Source organism: Jaculus jaculus, chromosome 9 (genome assembly GCF_020740685.1).
Source record: "Jaculus jaculus isolate mJacJac1 chromosome 9, mJacJac1.mat.Y.cur, whole genome shotgun sequence".
Lineage (NCBI taxonomy): Eukaryota > Metazoa > Chordata > Mammalia > Rodentia > Dipodidae > Jaculus > Jaculus jaculus.
In genome coordinates, this window is record NC_059110.1 from 82,666,387 (window position 1) to 82,685,077 (window position 18,691).

At 53.3% G+C, this 18,691-nt stretch overlaps 1 protein-coding gene across 2 annotated transcripts; it reads right to left on the minus strand.

Moving 5' to 3' along the window:
• Positions 1–1,879: 1,879 nt before the first annotated feature.
• Wdr81 (WD repeat domain 81) lies at positions 1,880–16,286 on the minus strand. Of its 2 annotated transcripts, XM_004667852.3 has the most exons (10): positions 11,906–16,284; positions 10,859–10,966; positions 10,403–10,593; positions 10,094–10,284; positions 9,174–9,339; positions 8,933–9,098; positions 7,056–7,745; positions 5,621–5,766; positions 5,211–5,390; positions 1,880–2,908 (listed from the first exon to the last, which is right to left on the minus strand). In XM_004667852.3, the coding sequence occupies exons 1-10, from the start codon at positions 15,561–15,563 to the stop codon at positions 2,588–2,590; spliced, it is 5,817 nt and encodes a 1,938-aa protein (XP_004667909.2). In that variant the 5' UTR covers positions 15,564–16,284; the 3' UTR covers positions 1,880–2,587. The 2 variants fall into 2 exon arrangements, with proteins under 2 accessions (XP_004667909.2, XP_045014053.1); XM_045158118.1 differs by lacking the exons at positions 1,880–2,908; positions 5,211–5,390; positions 5,621–5,766 and having other exon boundaries at positions 7,286–7,745; positions 8,988–9,098; positions 11,906–16,286.
• Positions 16,287–18,691: the final 2,405 nt, after the last annotated feature.

The window sequence follows — 18,691 nt, forward strand, 5'->3', positions numbered from 1 at the left end:
ATTGACCCGCACATCCGGTTAAACATTGATACAGAAGCCCCTTTTCCATCAGGCCTTCTAATATTTTTTTAAATGTTTTATTTGAGAGAAAGAGTGCAGAGAGAGAGAGAGAGAATGGGTGTACCAAGGCCTCCAGCCACCACAAGCGAACTCCAGACACATGCACAACCTTGTGCATCTGGCTTACGTGGGCCCTGGGGAATGGAACCTAGGTCTTTTGGCTTTGCAGGCAAACACCTTAACCACAAAGCCATCTCTCCAACCCTAGGGCTTCTAATCTTACAATGACCACCCAAAGCCCCCATGGACTTGGGTCCCACCTGAGCCTGGAAAAGGTTGTTTCAAGGGCAGATATATGAGGAGGCTGGGTCTGGCCAGCCAAGAGGATGGATCCAAGATGCACAGGGGGCCGGGCGTGGTGGTGCACGCCTTTAATCCCAGCACTCGGGAGGCAGAGGTAGGAGGATCGTCATGAGTTCAAGGCCACCCTGAGACTACATAGTGAGTTCCAGGCCAGCCTGGACTAGAGTGAGACTCTACCTCAGGAAAAAAAAAAAAAAAAAAAAAAAAAAACAAGATACACAGGGGGTTGAGCATCATGGCAAACCTTCTAATAACACCACACGATGGGGCTATTCCCTGGTCGATTAGGCTCAGGGAGGCTATGTCACCTGCCCAAGAGCCCAAAGTTGGGCCATAGTCACATCCAGATTCCTTCTCCCAAAGCCCTTCCCTCCCCCAACTGCTGCCCAAGGGTAGGGAAGAGGAGGCTGCAGATGATGCAGAAAACGTCCTTACCAGCCCGGGGTTCTGGTTGGCTACCTCCAGTCGGAGCCCCAGGGCAGTGGGTGGAGACAGGTGCAGAGGCAGGCTCTCCCTGGGTCCCACCTCTTCAGGAGGGGCCTGCTTATTCTCCCCAAGGGTGAGGGTTCTGAAAACTGGCCAGAAGCTACCCAAACCAGAAGTTCTGTACCCTGGGCCACCTGGAGAGCAATGTCAAACTGCCCCCCCCCCCCCCGCCTCCCGCCCTGCTCTTAGCCCATTCCTCACTGCCCTGGAAACTTGAATTTCGGCCTCTCCCCCGTGCTACCATCAAGACACAGACACGTGTGCAATCCCAGCACGCGGGAGGTGAAGAACTCCATGATTAGGAGTTCAAGGTCAACTTCAGCGACCTATCATCAAGTTTGAGGCCAGCGTAGGCTACATGGGACTTACTAGAAAAGGAAAAAATAAAAGAGGAGGAGGAGGAGGACTAGGGAGATGGCTCAGTTGGTAAAGTGCTTGCCCTGCAAGCATGAAGACCTGAGTTCAAATCCCCAACACTTATGTGAGATGCCAAGCACAGTGGGTGGCATGTACCAGTAATCCCAGTGCTGGAGAGGTGGAGAGGATTTCTCGGACTGGCTGGCTAGCCTATTTAGCCAAATTGGTCAGCTCTGGGTTCAGGAAGAGACCCTGTCTCAAGATGGGAAGTAAGAGGGGAAACACCCCTCCATGTTGCCCTGGAGACTCCACATGTACACTTATGCACACACGTATGGACCCATGTACAAACACACACACACACACACACACACATATATATACATGCACACAGCACAATGGCTCATGCCTGTAATCCTATCACTATGGAGGCAAAGGCAGGAGGACTACCCCAAGTTCAAGACTAGTCTGTATACTGAATTACTCAAGGCCAGCTTAGGCCTCAAGACTATCTCATAAACAACAAAATGACAACCCATAAGCTGGGACTGGTGACACATACCTGTAACCCCAAGTACTTGGGAGGCTGCGGCAGGAGGATCACTTGAGCCCAGCTTAGGCACCATAGCAAGACTTTGTCTCAAAACAAAACAAGACAAGACAGCCTCTCAGCTCCATGGCTCTTCCAAAGGATTTATTGATCATATTTACATCTATTGCAAATAGATAAGGAGGCAGCAGAGCAGATCTCACTTCTGCTCCAGATGAAGACTCAGAGATGCTGGGGTCTCCAAGTCCCCTGACTGGGACCCAAGATGCAAAAATGATTCTTCTGGCCCCCTCCCCTCAGGGGCACTGCTCCCAAAGGCTGCCTCCTTAGCTCAAGGCACAAACACTGTGGTTATGGTGGCCAGGCAAGGCATGGAGTCACTCCTGGTAGGAACCAGCTAGCTCATCTCATCTCTCTTTTGCCCCCTCCTGGTCTCAAACTGGGAAGGCCTGATTGAGTGGACACTGACATCCTAAACTGCTGGGTCATGGCCACCTATCTTTGGGGGACAGGGGCAAGCAGAGTCCCCAGGGGCTCAGCTAGGCAAGGCCCACCCCTGTCTCTCCCCTTTCTGCAGAGTTGGGGCAGTGACCTCTCCTCTCTTCCTCTCCTTGCTTCTGCTGGAGCCACATTTCCCCAGGCCATGAGCAACACTACTCTGGTAGCCCTCATTGCTTTGGGGATCCAGGGGCTGGAGATCCCAGCTACCAGGCCACTTGAGTACCCAAGGTCTTGGGGCTTGGCTGGAGAGATAACTACTTGGGGATCAAAGGCAAGGGACTAGACCCAAGGATATCATGTCATCCCTGCCCAGCCAGCTCCCATCAGGGCCTATGCCAGGAGGCGAATGATGCCATTGTCTGAGCCCAGTAGAAGGTGACGTTTTGTGGGCAGCAAGGCCAGGCTAGTGAGTGTGCCACGGAAGTTCTCAGAACTGAGCTTCGTGGTAGCCTGGGAGGGCGGGTCAAGCAGGGAACAGACGCCAATCTTGTTGGCTACAGTGCCAGTGACCACTTCGCTGCCGTACAGGTCGAAGGTGTGGATGGGGTCGGATGCTGACTTGTAGTGGTGCGTGGGTTTCTGCTCCAGCTCCTTCCACACAGTCAAGGAGTGGTCAGAGGAGGAGCTGACCAAGACGCTTCCCTCTATTGCCTGTGGTGGACGGGGGTGGGGGAGGAAGGTGGGAAAGAGCTTCAGCGGGGGCTCAGGGTATCCTGTCTACTCACTGAGCAACCTTTCTCCCACACTGCTCAGGGAAGACAGACTGAGAATGCCACATCCTATTAACCATGTAAACAGACACGTGATATATGATGATGGTGTCTTATCATTAACATAGCCATCACTGGCCAGGCAGGGTGGCATGTTTGTAACCCTGGCATTCAGGAGGCAAGTTTGAGGTTTACATAGTAAGTTCCAGGCCAGCTAGGGCTTCACAGTCAAACATTGTCTCAAAAAACCTAAAAGGGGACTGAAGAGATGGCTTAGAGGTTAAGGCATATGCCTGTGAAGCCTAAGGACCCAGGTTCGATTCTCCAGGTCCTATGAAAGCCAGATGTATATGGTGGCACATGTGTCTGGAGTTCATTTGCAGTGGCTGGAGGCCCTGGCTCACCCATTCTTACTCACTCTCTCTCTGTCTCAAATAAATAAAATAGATAAATAAAATGTTTAAAAAAGGGTGGGACTGGGGATATAGATCAATGGTACAGTGCTTGCCTAGCATGCACAGGGTTCTGGGTTCAATGCCCAGTACCACCAAAAAAAAAAAACAAACAAGGCTGTGCATGGTGGCATACACCTTTAATCCCACCACTTGGGAGGCAGAGGTAGGAGGATCGCTGTGAGTTTCAGGCCAGCCTGAAACTACACAGTGAATCCCAGGTCAGGCTGGACTAGAGCAGGACCCTACCTCAAAACAACAACAACAAAAAAAAAAAAAAACTAAGAACTGGGCATGGTGGCACATGCCTTTAATCCCAGCACTTGGGAGGCAGAAGTAGGAGGACTGCAGTGAGTTCGAGGCCACCCTAAGACAACATAGTGAATTCCAGGTCAGCTTGAGTGAGTGAGACCCTACCTCAGAAAACTGAAAAAAAAAAAAAAAAAGAAAGAAAAAAATATATAATTACTGGTTTGGAGGGATGGCTTAGTGGCTAAGGAACTTGCCTGCAAAGCCAAAGAACCCAGGTTCTATTCCCCAGGACCCACGTAAGACAGATGCACAAGGTGGCATATGTGCCTGGAGTTCGTTTGCAGTGGTTAGAGACCCTGACACACCTACTCTCTCTCAAATAAATAAATAAGCATATATATATATAAAACCCACATGGTGTTGGGGCATGACCACATCTAATCTTTTTTTTTTTTTTTTCAAGGTAGGGTCTCACTCTAGTTCAGGCTGACCTGAAATTCACTATGTAGTCTCAGAGTGGCCTGGAACTCTCAGTGATCCTTTTACCTCTTGCCTCCGGAATGCTGGGATTAAAGGTGTGCACTACTACACCTGGCTTACATCTAATCTTTAACAAGTCTATGAGGAAGATGCTGCCACTGTCTCTATTTTACAGAGGAGCAAACAAGCTCAGAGGAGCTAAATCAGGATTAACACTGAGGCTGACCCCAGAACATTCCTGACACTTCCTTGGACTGTCAAAATTTAGAGACACTTGCAACTCAGAGACCACTGGAGCTTGAGAGGGAACTGAGGGTAACCTGTCCTTGGCAGGAACAGCAGTACATGCCCCTTGCCCTCCACCCACGCTGGGGAGGAGAGGACACATTACCGGGAGAAATCTTCCACAAGCAGCACCATCCTCCCATCATAGACCTAACTGAGCAGCTCCTTGACACCTGCTATTGAAAATGAGGAACTAAACTGGGTGTGGTGGTGCCCACCTTTAATCCCAGCACTCCGGAGGCTGAAGTAGGAGGATCGCCCTGAGTTCGAGGACAGCCTGGAGCTACAGAGTGAGTTCCAGGTCAGCCTGAGATGGAATAAGTAACTGCCTGGGGGGAAGGGAGGAGGAGAAAGAAAATGGGAAGACTAGAACAGGTTTCCCATGCCCAGGTCTGTTTCTAATCCAACCAGAGCAGCCCATCAGGGGGTATGGACTCTGCTCAGTGGTTTGGGGGCAGTAAACAGCCTCCCAGCTGAGCTTTATTTAACCTGAACTGGGTCATGGACAGGGCCCGACCCCTGATCCTCCAAGCAAGACAAATATGGACAAGGGTTACTCATTAGAACATCTCTGTGGTGTAGCAGGGGTCAGTTCTGTCCCTGGTCCCCGCCCCTGGCCTAACTACTTCACAGATGGCGCCCCAGTTGGCCTACAAGGGCCACCCTTCCCCAGCTGTCAGTCCCTGAGCAGGTGTGAGGGACACCAGCTGAAGGCTGTCCTCCCCCAGGCAGTGAGCAGACGTGAGGGCCAGGAGGGGGGGTCATGTCTGTTACCTTGATCTGCAGAATGTCCCCCTCGTGGGCTGGCCAGCCACGTAGAACCAGGCCTGTACGAGTGTCCAAGAGCACCATGAAGCCTGAAGAGAAGCCAGCCACAACGCTACGGCCACTGGGGCTGACTGCCAGGGAGCGGACGAGGCCAGGGTTCAGCCCGCCGCCCAGGCGGAACTCGTGCTGCAGGCAGAGGGAGACTATGCTGAGGTGTCACCTACCCGTGCCAGCCACCCTCCCACAGGCCCACTCAAGCCCACGTGGCCTCCTGCTACGTCCAGGGGAAAGAAAAAAGCCCAGAATCTGAGACCATCCCAGGCCAGAGCCCCACCCCAGGGCCACAACTGTACAGTGTCCTCCTTGCCAACTGCCAGAGATGCGGGTTAAGGCCCGGGGAACTGCCCACCCCTGACCTGCAGACCAGGCTTCCTACAGTCCACGAAGCGCAGGGTAGAGTCAGAGCTGGCCATGGTGATGCTGGTGTGGGGGGCAGGCATGACAGCCACGGCAGTCAGGGGCACCCGGCTGTCTGATGGTTCTACCGTGCGAAGGGTTTTCCCTAGGAAGAAAGGGTACCATCAGCTGACCAAAACAGCCCTGGCCATTTCAAGTCCTCTGACTTAACCCACACCTGCCTTCTTTCCCCTAGGGTCTCTCAGAAAACGGTAAGGAGGTTTCTAGACTCTCCCATGTTCTTGCTTCTGTAGCCAAGCCAGGTTCCCACCCACATAAAGCAAGCATTCCCGGAAAGAAAAAAAAAAAAAAAATTATATATATATATATATATATATATGACAGACTAATTGAGAGAGGGAGGGGATATGATGGATGGATATGTGAAGGGGAAGTGAGGAAGGGGAGGAAATTATCATGGTTTGTTTTCTATAACTATAGATGTTGTCAATAAAAACCAAATTAAAAAAAAAAAAGCAACCAAGCATCCCTTAACCAGACACTACCACCAACTCCTCAATGTTACTCCATTCCCTTCTCCTCTCCAACAATACTTTTTTTTTCTTTACATTTTTTTATTTATCTATTTTACTTACTTATTTTAGACACAGAGAGAGTGAGAATGGGCGGCACTAGGGCCTTCAGCCACTGCAAACGAATTCCATACGCATGCACTACCTTCTGCATCTGGCTTACCTGGGTCCTGGAGAATTGAAACTGGGTCCTCAGGCTTTGCAGGCAACTACCTTAACTGCTAAGCCCTATCTCCAGCCCCATATTTCTTATAATAAATGATCAAGCAGCCACTTGCCATTTATCTGCTACATGTTGCCTGTGAAATCAAGCCCCTACATGCATAATCTTCTACACCCATTTTTAATAAATATTTTATTTCTTTGAGAGAGAGAGAGAAGCAGATAGAGAATGGGCATGCTAGGGCCTGTAGCCCTGCAAATGAACTCCAGATGCATGTGCCACCCTGTACATCTGGCTTACATGGGTCCTGGGGAATCAAACCAGGGTCCTTTGGCTTTGCAGGCGTCTTAACTCCTAAGCCATCTCTCCAACCCATACACCCAGTTTTTATTCCCATTTTACAGACTAACGCAAGATACTCCCAGCAACAAATGTGACTTGCATGTTTCTTTTTTACAGTGATCTCCCTACCTCTGCCTCCCAAGTGCTAGGATTAAGGCGTGCAACACCACATCTGGCTTCTTGCACGTTTCAAACTCAGGTCTCAAGGATTCTAAGCCCTAGCTGTTCCTGTGCTCAGCATCATTACATCTCTCCCAAAAAACACGCCATTATTAACCCTCACTAAGGCCCTACCTGAGTGGCCCAGCAAGGCATGGTCTAGCTGCTGGAGAACAAGCCTCACCTAGGGCCACTCACCTGTGAAGGGGTCCCAGATGTGCACAGCCCCATCACAGCTCACTACATACTGTGGGGCTTCAAGCTGGCCCACGTAGAAGACACTCTTCCGGTGCTGGGCATAGATGAGGCGAGGAGCTGTTTCGCTGGTGCCATCCCCATAGTTGTATAGCGGCCAGAGGCGCACAGTACGATCCTTGCTTCCACTCAGGAAGAAGTCCTCACTGCTCAAGGGGGCCACACATTTGATAGCCCCTGTGTGGCCTGGAAAACTTTGCAGGCGGATCTGGTGGAAGTGGAAGTGGGCATCCTGCTGGCTCACACCAATCTCATACTGCCAGTATGCCAGCCAGTTCCCGCTCAGCCCATGGGCACTCCGTGGCAGCTCCCTCTTCAGGGCATTGTCCTCACTCCGGCTGCTGAGACCCCCAGCACCCGCCCCAGAGGTGGAGCCCAGTGGCCCAGGGCCCTCAGGCTCAAGATCATTGGGGATCTGGATTCTATTTCCAACCAGGACACTCCCAAAGGTCCCTGAGTGGCCATCATCCTGGGAACAGCTCCCACCCTGAGGATCCCACTCAGGGCCGGTGCTGAGCATGGTGGGTTCCATGCCGGCAGGGGCGCGAGCGCTCGGGCTGATGCTTTCCAGATACAGCCCCGCCAGTTCCCCAACCAGTTCATGGTTGGGGATGATTTTCCGGATGATGTCACCTAAACAGAAGTGGGAAAAGTCCTAAGATCAGGGATGATGGCACGTGGCTATTACCATTCATCCAAGGGCTTAGGAACCACAGAAGCCAGGAAAGAAACTGGCTGGGCCACTCTGGGCAATTAAGTCCTTGTCTCTGAGCTTCAGTTTCCTACCCAATAAAATGTGGATTCCTTCAGGTCAGTAGCACACATGGGCATGGCCTCTGCACTGGGCACCATGCTGAGTATCAGAAACAGAATAGTGAATAAGACAGATGATGCCTTGCCTCCCAGAGCTGGGAACTCTGTTGGAGAAATAACACATCCAGCCACAGGGCTGCTCATATGCTATTCATGGTAAAGGCCAGCACAGTGTCTGTCCCATAAGGGACACCACAAAAATGGCAGATTATCCATCCTTGCAGATTGCTCCTTGAGACTATCAAACTTTCCTGCCTTCTCCAGAGCTGCTATGGCCAGTTCCTCATCTCTCTTGCTGGCTTAGGTCTTGGGAGTCCAAAGCCATATCCATTAGATCTGACCCTCAACCCCCCAAACACCCTGTGCTTAAAACTCATTGTTAGAGCCGGGTGTGGTGGTGCATGCCTTTAATCCCAGTACTCAGGAGGCAGAGATAGGAGGATCACAGAGAGTTTGAGGCCACCCTGAGACTACATAGTGAATTCCAGGTCAGCCTGAGCCAAAGTGAGACCCTACCCTACCTCGAAAAAACAGACAAACAAAAACCTCATTGTTAGCTGGGCATGTGTGCATGTCTGTAATCCCAGCACTTAGAAGGGAGAGGCAGGAGAATCAGCAGTACAAGGTTATACTCAGCTACACAGAATGCTACCCAAGATCTTGTCTCAAAAAAAGTGGGAGCTAGGGGTGCAGCTCAATTGAGAATGCCTGCCTAGCAAGCATGAATTCCCGAATTCAATCCCAGGTATGTTGATATACTCTGGCAAGCTAGCACTTTAGAAACGGGCAGGAGGATTAGAAATTAAAGATCATCCTCAACTATGTAGCAAGTCTGAGGCTAGCCTGAGCTACATAAGACTTGTCTGAAAAAAAAAAAAAACCTAATGAATGAGTAAGTGAATAAATAAAGAAAAACCCACTGCTGACTCTGGAGTCGGAGATGGGGCCCTCCCTGGGGAAGAGATGTAGTCAGCAAGGCTGTGCAAGGGAACGTCATGGGGCAGTACCCAACAGGCAGGAGAAGGGCACGTAGATGGTGTATGCCATCTCCAGGGTGAACACCTTCTGCAGTTCATCCAGCAGGGTGGGGTCCACCGGCAGCCGCTGCCCATCAGAGAAGGTGGCCTCTGGCAACTGGCTCTCATCACAGCTCTGGGACTCCAGCTGCAGATCCTACAGGCAGGAAGCTGGGGAGTCAGCAAGTCCACAACCCTGGCCCAGGCCACCCCGGCGGGATGCTCTGCCCACCTGCTGCCGAAGCTCGTGCAGCTGGGAGAAGATCTGAAAGAAGGTGGCCACAGGCTCGCTCAGGTGCTGCTGGACCATCTCCTGTCCGATGCGCAGGCAGATGAGGGCGATGAGGCTGATGGTCTTCACACACAGGACAGTCCGGGCTTGGGCCCCACTTGGGAACCTAGGAACAGATTCATGAGCTCCGGGCTGGAGAGATGCCTTAGCGATTAAAGGCATTTGCTTGCAAAGCCTGATAGTCCAGGTTTGATTCCCCAGTGCCCATGTAAAGCTAGATGCACAAAGTGGTACATGTGTATGGAGTTTGTCTGCAGTGGCAGGAGGCCCTGGCATACCCATTCTCTCCTCTCTTTCTCCCCTTGCAAATAAATAAATTTAAAAAAAAAGATTCATGAAGCTAGGCATGGTGGCACATGCCTTTAATCCCAGCACTTGGGAGGCAGAGATAGGAAGATCACTGTGAGTTTGGGGACACCCTGAGACTACCTAGTGAATTCTAGGTCACCGGAGCTACAGTGAGACCCTACCTCAAAAAAAAAAAAAAAAAGAATCATGATCTGATCTCTCAAAGCCCATCTCTGAAAGATCTGACCAGATTACCAAGAACTTCGAATGCAAGAAGCTCTCAGGCTAATCACTACAAACCAGATGACGGAAACTGAGGCACAAGAAAATAGTGTGGCTGAGTCAGAGTTAGGATCAGCACCAGAACACCAGGACTTTTTTTTTTTTTTTTTAAGGTATTGGGGTTTAAATCTAGAGCCTCTTGAATGCCAGGCAAGTGCTGCATCACTGAGCCACATGCCTAGCCAAGAACCAGGGCTCTTGACAAACAGCTCAGTGTTCCTCCTATCCCTGAACTTTCCTCCTAGGGAGCCCCTCAGGCAGGCCTCTCTCCCCACCCCTACCAAACCTACCCTATGACAAGGGAGGTGAGGAAGCCAAGCACAGGCAGCAGGACCTCGTGGCTGACGCGGGGCAGGATGTCCATGAGCGTGGTGTCGGAGAGGTACACAATGATCTTCTGAGTCAGGGTCACCGCAGCCAGCAGCCCTGCCTCCTTGCGGCTGTTCAGTCGGCTGGGGCTGGAGTTGCTCCCTGGGGCCACCTGGGGCCACAGAATAAATAAGGGCCACCTCATGACCTTGGGAAGTCCCAGAAATCCTGGGCTAGTCCTTGGGTCCCCAGCCTCCCCCCACTCCAGGCCTGCCAAACCAGTGACTGACCAGGTAGCTGATATAGGGCAGGTACTGGTAGGTGAGAACCGGCTCTCCATACAGGTGGGCTATGTGGAGGAGGCAGCTGAGTACAGGTCCTGACACGATGTCGCCCAGCACTGGCCTCTTCTGGTAGATGTTGCCAGCACTCAGTGGGGGACTCTCACCACTGCTGACTGTGAACTGCTGCCGAGTAGGCCCTGCCAAGGAAGGGCCCGCAGCCTTGAGACGTTAGTGGAGGGCAGGAGAGAGGGTGATCGTCTAGGACTGTGGGGAGCTCCTGCTCATTCTAGCTGGGGGCTCACCTTGTTCCCAACCTAAGGAAAGAACTTACAGACTGGGATCTAAGATCTGCCCACAAAGTGGCAGAGGATGAGGGAAGTGGGGAAAGATGCCCTGAAGAAGGCTGAAGGTGGGTGTCAGAGAGGAAGAGACCTAGTCTCTGGCAGTGGTCACAGGCCTTACCAACATAACAAGACGTCAGCAAGCGTAACAGGTTCCGGGCCACATGGCGAGAGGCCACTGTGGGGCCAAGCTTGGCAGACAGCCATCGGACCATCTTGCAGGCTGTATCTGCAAGGCAGGAGCAGGCCCTGAGCTAATCAGATAACAGTGCTCACCACTCCTCCCACCACACCCACAGAACCACACCCCACTGAGCCAACTCTGGCCTCGGCTTGGCTCTGCCAATGGGCCTGACCATACGACCCCCCACTTTCATTTAGTAGTGGCAGAGGTCCCCAGTCAGGACTTCTAAGACTGGCTATTGCAGGCTCCTCAGGCACAACCTGTAGGAAGGTTACCTTTGCACTGAATTTTCCCAAGATCCTCAATGTGGGCTTGGCTCTAGCTACTTCTTCTTGGACCTATTCTTCCTCTCTAAGCAAACTGTGCCTCAAATGGAAGCATGAAAGTCTCAGACTTGCACACCCCACCATTCCTGCTACCTGGAATATTTTCCCCATCCTTCTTGATCTTTAACTATCCCTTTCTGTTATCTGCTCGTTTATTCACGTGTGTGTATGTGTGAGTTGGTATGGCTGCACCGGGGGCTCCACTGCAGATGGAATGCCAGACACCTGTGCCATTTTTTCACATCAGGCTTTATGTAGGTGGTTGGGAAACCAGATCTGCACTGACAGGCTTTGTAAGGGCCTTTAACTGTTGAGCTATCTCCCCAGAACTCCTTCCCTCTCTCCTTTTTTTGTTTTTCTTTCAATTGTCTTTATAGCACTGAAGAGGGAACCCAGGGGTTCAAACATACTAGGCAAGAGCTCTACCACAGAGCTACAACCAGCCCAAAATGTCCCCACTTTCAAGGCTGCCTTCTCTGACCCCTGAAAGCTGCATCTAAGCCTCACTTTCCATTCATGCATTTGCATTAACATATTACTTTATAAGACTGTCCGCCGTGTGGCCTCTCCTCTCCTGGACCTGAACTCCATCTGTGCAGCAGTGGATCTGGGGGAAGTGGGGAGGGGCTGACCTACACCCCCAAGCCTGAGGACTCACCAAGGAGGATCTTCTGTTCTTTGCCTTCTGTCTGCTCAGGAAGAGGCTCCTCCTCTTCTTCCTCTCTGTCTCTCCCACCATCACCAGCTACAACGGTCTCCATGGACAGCACCGTGTCAGACAGAGTGAGCTCAGATGCCCCGGTGACCTCATCCTGCTCTCCTTCCTCCTCCTCTAACACCACACAGCCTTCATCCTCCTCCTCTTCCTCCTCTGAGCCCTCACTCTGCTTCAAGTCCTGGCTGCTGTCGCCTGACCTCAGGCTGTTCTTGTCCGTGGGGACACCCCCGTCATCCCCGCCCCGCTCCTCGCCCAGGGAGGCCTCGCTAGCGCTGCTCTTGTCACTCAGCTGGCCCAGGCTCACAGCCTCAGCCTCCTGCGGCTGTGGAGACTCGGCCACGTAGAGCCCAGCCTGGAAGTCCTCTGAGTCAGGGAGGTCGGCCTGCTCATGGAAGCTGACACCGGATGTGTAGTCTGGGAGCCCCAGGCCTGAGGATGCACCAGGCTCCCCATCCATCTGAATCTGCTCTCCAAAGGCGCAGGAGCTGGGCCCAGACCCTGAGAGCTCACTTTCCTCATCCTCGGTGGCCCCAACTAGGGCCTTGCTCTCCTCCTGAGAGGCCTCAACCCCGGCCAGCACCTGCAGGACGTGGGGCAGCAGGTGGGTGAGGAAAGCCTGCAAGCCCAGCCGCACCATCAGCTGAGCTACGAAACAGTCCGTGTACAGGTAGAAACGGCCGTGTAGCCGGCAGGGGCTCTCATAGGCACCGATGAGAGGCTTCAAGAGGTACTTGTTGGCATTTTTGGGGCCCAGGGCCTTGGCAACAGGTTCAAACAGGTACCAAGCTGTGTACACAGCCGTGTGCTCCTCAGACATGAGCGACAGCACGAAGGGCAGCAGGATCTCCAGGCCCTCAGGAGTAATGTCACTAAGCACCGCACCCAGCTGTTGCCACAGGGCGAACACCAGCTCCCGTCCCTGCGCCTCATCCTCCACGCGCCTCCCCTGGTATAGGAGGATGAACCTGTGCAGGGCCGGGAAGTACGGAGGGAAGGGTACCACAGAGCTGAAGGGGCTGAGAAGCTGGGCTGGGCAGGGAGGGGGCAATCCCTGAGAGATGGGCCTATAATCAAACAGTGGGCCCAGCCTGCCCTTCCTCACTGCCACGGGGCCTTCGGGTGCGCTCAGCTGCAGCAGCACATCCAGCACAGGCTGCAAAGACACAGGGACCTCCTTGGTGTGGCGCGCGTACAGACTCTGAACAGCTTCAAAGCGTAGCCGCAAAGGTGCCTGAGGTGGCAACGTCCGGACCCTCGTGGCAAACACCATCTCAGCCAACAGGACGCCCAGCGCCTGCATGTCCCGATCGAAGAAGTCCTGCAGCTGCACAGGTGGCTGGGCCTGGGGCTGCTCGGGCACCTCCAATGGGCCTCCTAGGCCTTTGGCCAGGAAGTTGCCCATTTTCTCCAGCTCCTCCAGGGCCTGCAAAGGACTGAAGCCCTCAGGAAGAATGATCTTCCCCTCTTCACCCTCTGCAGGGTCCGAGCCGGCAGCTTTGCTCCGGCGCCCTGATCGAGAGACTGAGGCTGCTGAGAAAGACAGGAGACCAGGGGCAGCTTGACTGGAGGACGAGCCCAACTGCTCACCTGCTTTCCCAGGGAGGGGGATGGAGTCCAGAGCTTCTGTGGCCTGTTCTAAGTCATCTTCCCCTACCATGGGCCTGTCTCTGGTCCAGCCGGCCTCACATGGAGTGGCCTCCAAAATCAGTCTGCCCGCCCCGTTTGTGAGCTGTCCTAGGAAATCTTCCCGGCCTGTGGCCTCCTGGACAGTCTGGACCAACAGGCGGGGGATGAGTGGAGGCTCAGGAGCAAGGGAAGGAGCCCCAGCCAGGCGCTGGGGGTGTGGCTGATCGAAAAGCTGTACCACCCCATAGCTAGTCAGATGAGTGTGGGCGTCCACCAGGTGCAGACATACGTTCTTCTCCTTCACAGCCTCCTTGCCCTGGAGTTTGTAGCCAAAGGTGAGGTCAATCCAATGGTGCAGGTCCTGGGACACCTCTCGGCTCTCCAGCAGTGCTCGATGGGCAGCCACAAACTCCTGATTAGAGCCGCACCAGGCTGGTACATCCAGGTCGGGCATGTCAGGGTGGATGGAGCAAAAGATAGAGGGATCCATGTAGAACTCGGGGATGCACTCGTCAGGGGTCCAGGCCTGCATACGCTCCATGGTGGCAGGGTACTCGTGGGGCTCCCACTGCGCTCGCACGTGTCCACAGAGGACCGAACGAGGCGTGCGACGAGCCTTGTACACATAGTATGTGATGTCAGAGAGCACATCTGAGATGTGGTGAGGAACATGAGGTGGCTCCCCACTGCCCGCACCCCCGGCTACAAACGCCTGCCTCGTCATCTCATAGGTGAAGTCCAGTTGCTTGTCCCCCTTGTTGAGACGGAACTTGGATTTCCTCAAGTCTCGGAAGCGCCCACGGGGCGTGGTAAAATCCACCACCCAGGGCAGCACGGGGTGATAGTTGGGATCCCCCTGCCTCCGACCTGCCAAGAGATTCAGCTGCATGAGGTAGTGGAAGTTGCTGGTCCGGCCATGAACCCAGTCTAGCACTAGGCTCCTAAGCTCCTCTTGGCAGGTGGAACACCCAGGTCTCCCTGCCACCTCCTGTTCAGATGTAACGCCCATTTCCTCTCTCTGTACTGGATCCTCCTTGTGGTCACCCGGGATGGGCATTTCATAAGCGCTCAGGTCCAGCCGGAGCTCACTGCAAAGCTTCTCATCCACAGCAATGTGGTGCAAAGACAGGGCCCCACAGGCAAGGCCCTGGCGGTGACAGGCATCCATGGCCCTCAGCACTCGAAAGAGAATGAAAAGCACCTTGGCTTGGCTGTTGGTCAGCTTGGCAGGGCTGAAGGTGACCACATCATGCAGGGAGAACTGCACATAAGGGTGTACCACATACAACATCTCCAGCGACTCCAGCAGGGCTTCAGCCCGCAAAAGGCTGGGACAGGCAGGGCTGCCCCGAGGTGGGCAGGACCCATCTCTGACATACGATGGGCACTGGGTGGCATCACCCACCGGCAGGAAGGAACAACCATAGACCCTCTGCAGAGCCTGCCTTATTGAGTCCAGTGCAGGGACAGCTGAGGGGGCAGGGCTATGGCTATAGGGCTGGCCATAAGTGCGGTACGCATGGCGCCACAGGTTCCGGTAGTTCTGGGAAGCCACCTCCTGCATGAAACGAGTGACAGTCTCAGGGCTACAGGACCCCTCCTCAAAAGGCGGGACCCCGCCCAGCGGGTAGGACAGTCTCCGTTTCCGCAGCCCGTGCACCTCCACGCGCGTCCAGCCCGGGGGCAGCCTCTGCACGGAGCGCTGCAAAAGTGTCTTGACTTCCGCTTCGCCCAGGCCCTCGGCCCGGGGACAGGGTCCCAGCCGGTGTTCTCGGAGGCCGGCCAGCCAGCGCACAGGGACTAGGGCCACCACGTGGGTGCCCCCCGGAGCCGGGGCCAGCTGCCGGACATCGATGTTCAGGTCCCTTTCCACGCTCCGGAGCAGCTCCTCCATGTCAGGGCTAGGGGCTGGGGACCAGCCCGCGGCCCCGGCGTTGAGCTCGGCTTCCCGCCCCCAGCTCCCTTGGGCCATCCGGTCCGGGCCGCCCGGGGGCAGCGCGAGGCTCAGCCTGGCCACAGCCTTCCTCGCGGGAGCTTCCGGGGTGCCAGGCCGGGCGGGTTGGGATAGGCGAGGGGCAGGGCCTGGGATGCAGGTGGCTGGGGTGACGGTGACGGCGGGGGCCGGGGATGCTCTTACCCCTCCGCTGGATCCTGCGTTCCGGGCGCGGCGCGGCAAGGAGCGCGGGGCGCCAGCGCCGGACTCCGCCGTGACGGGTCAGCTGATGCGGGTCACGTGATCGCCCAGACACGGAAACAACCGCACGTGGCTCGAAAGGGCCCTGCGAGAGACCCCGCCTTCCCCCCCTTCCCTGGAGCCCGGCCTCCTCGAGCTCAGCTCCTCTCACTCCCTGGGAATCTAGCTACATCCAGGCCCCGAGGGGATCCTGCCCAGGCCACTGGATCTTCCTCCCCTCCCTGCTTTCTCCTGCACCCACCAGGACACAGATCCAGTGCGACTGCTCAGAGATGCCCGCCTTTAAAGCCAAGGGTCAGCACAGCCGGACTCAGAACTGGGCTGCCATGGTGCCTTGCAAACCAAGGAGGTTTGTGTAAATTTGCACCCAGCACCTCATCAGTGACTTACCACTTGGCCCTCCCAATAGTCTGTGAAGAGGGTTTGGAATCCTTGGGAGGAAATGCTCTTCTGGGTGCTGCAAAGCCAGCTAGTGTGGCTCAGCCTTGCAGATGGCACTGTGGCTGGGGGCAGGGTGCTGAGCAGGACGGAACGGAAACCAACCGCAGTTGCTTCTGCCACAAATACGTGTGTGTGTTTGGCTTTTTTTTTTTTTTTTTTTTTTTTAATTAGAGACAGAGACAGGGAGGGAAGGAGAGAATGGGTGTGCCAGGGCCTCTAGCCACTGCAAACGAACTCCAGACGCATATGCCACCATGTGTATCTGGCTTACGTGGGACCTGGAGAATTGAACCTGGGTTCTTAGGCTTCACAGGCAAGTGCCTTAACCGCTAAGCCATCTCTCCGGCCCATTTTGTTTGTTTGTTTGTTTCTTTTTGTTTTTGAGGTAGGGTCTCATTCTAGTCCAGGCTGACCTGAAATTTACTATATAGTCTAGGGGTGGTCTCGAACTCACAGCGATCCTTCTACCTCTGCCTCCCAAGTGCTGGGATTAAAGGCATGTTCCACCACGCCTGGCTCAATATTTTTATTTATTTGTTTGTAAGCAGAGAGAGGGAGGCGGAGGGGGGGGGAATGGGTGCACCAGAGCCTCCAACTGCTGCAAATGAACTCCAGATGCATGTGCCACTTTGTGCATCTGGCTTTCCCTGGCCACTGGGGAATCAAACCCAGGTCCTTAGGCTTTGCAGGCAAGAGCCTTAACTGCTGAGCCATCTCCCCAGCCCTGTGTTTGGCTTTTGAGTCGTACAAAAGTTCTGTGCAAAAGTGGAAAGCCTTAAAAGCACTTTTAAAAAAATAAAGACTTAGGAGGCAAAACCAGATCACTGCAAGTTCAAGGCCAACATACTCTACAAAGCAATTTTCACAAACCTTCTACAAAGTAAAACCTTGCCCCCCAAAAAAAAGAAAGTAATTTTTTTTTTAAGTACCACAAAAATAGGGCTAGAACCAAGCGTGGTGCCACATGCTTTTAATCCCAGCATTCGGAGACAGAGGTAGGAGGATTGCCATGAGTTCAAGGCCACCCTAGATGAGACCCTCTCTTAAAATTAAAAAAAAAATAATAAACAAACATGAGAAAAAACAATATGTCTCATCACAACAGTCTATCTGTTCTTTTTGCTGCTGTTGTTCTCTGAGGCAGGGTCTCACCCCAGCCCCGGCTGTCCTGGAAATCACTCTGTAGCCCCAGGCTGGCCTCAAACTCTTACCTCAGCCTCTCGAGTGATGTGATTAAAGGCATGCGACATCATGCCCTGCTCTATTCCATCCCTCCCTCCATCTCTCTCTTTCTTCCTCCCTTCTTTCCTTTTCTTTCTTAAGAACAACTAGAATCCCTTTCCCTGTCAATCTGTCTGACAGATAACTCATAGGTAACTGTCTGAATAGTTTAACCATCATTTTAGTTGTTTAGTTTCCCATGGTGCTGGAGAATGAACCCTGGGCCTTGTTGAGCTAAACCTCCAGCCCACCCGTGTCATTCTTGTTTGTTTGTTTTTCTGAGGTAAAGTCTCACTATAGCCCAGGGCTGACCTGAAATTCACTTTGTAGTCTTAGACTGGCCTCAACTCACAGCAGTCCTCCTACCCTGGCCTCCCAAATGTAGAGATTAAAGGTGTGCACCACCACCACGCCCAGCATTTTGTTTTTGTTTTTCTTTTTCTCTTAAATTTTATTTATTTATTTCAGAAAGAAGGAAAGAAGCAGATAGAGAATGGATGTGCCAGAGCCTCTAGCCATTGCAAATGAATTCCAGATTCATGCGCCACCTTGTTCATCTGGCTTATGTGGGTCCTGGGGAATCAAATTTGGGACTTTGGCTTTGTAGGCAAACACCTTAACAGATAAGCCATCTCTCCAGCCCTGTTTTTTTTTTTTTGAGGTAGGGTCTCACTATAGCCCAGGCTGACCTTGAACTCATGGTGATCGTCCTACCTCTGTTTCTCAAGCACTGGGATTTAAGGCACGTGACACCATACCAATCTTATTTTAAGTTTTTTGTTTGTTTGTTTTCTGAGGTAGAGTTTCACTCTAGCCCAGGCTGACCTGGAATTCACTCTGTAGTCTCAGGATGGCCTCAAACTCAGGGCATTCTCCTACCTCTGCCTCCCGAGTGCTAGAACTAAAGGCAAGGTGTGTTAACAGTCATCCTCCTGCCTCAGCCTCCTGAGTGCAGGGATTATAGGCATGTGCTGCCATACAAGGTTCCTATGTCATCTTTTGTTTGTTTGTTTAGTTTGGTTTTGTTGAGATGGGGTCTCACTGAGTAGCCCATGCTGTCCTAAACTCACTATAGATCAGACTGGTCTTAAAAATGATGATGACCTGCTGGGCGTGGTGGCACACATCTTTAATCCCAGCACTCGGGAGGCAGAGGTAGGAGGATCGCCAAGAGTTAGGCCACCCTGGGACTCCATAGTGAATTCCAGGTCAGCCTGGGCTAGAGTGAGATCCTATCTTGAAAA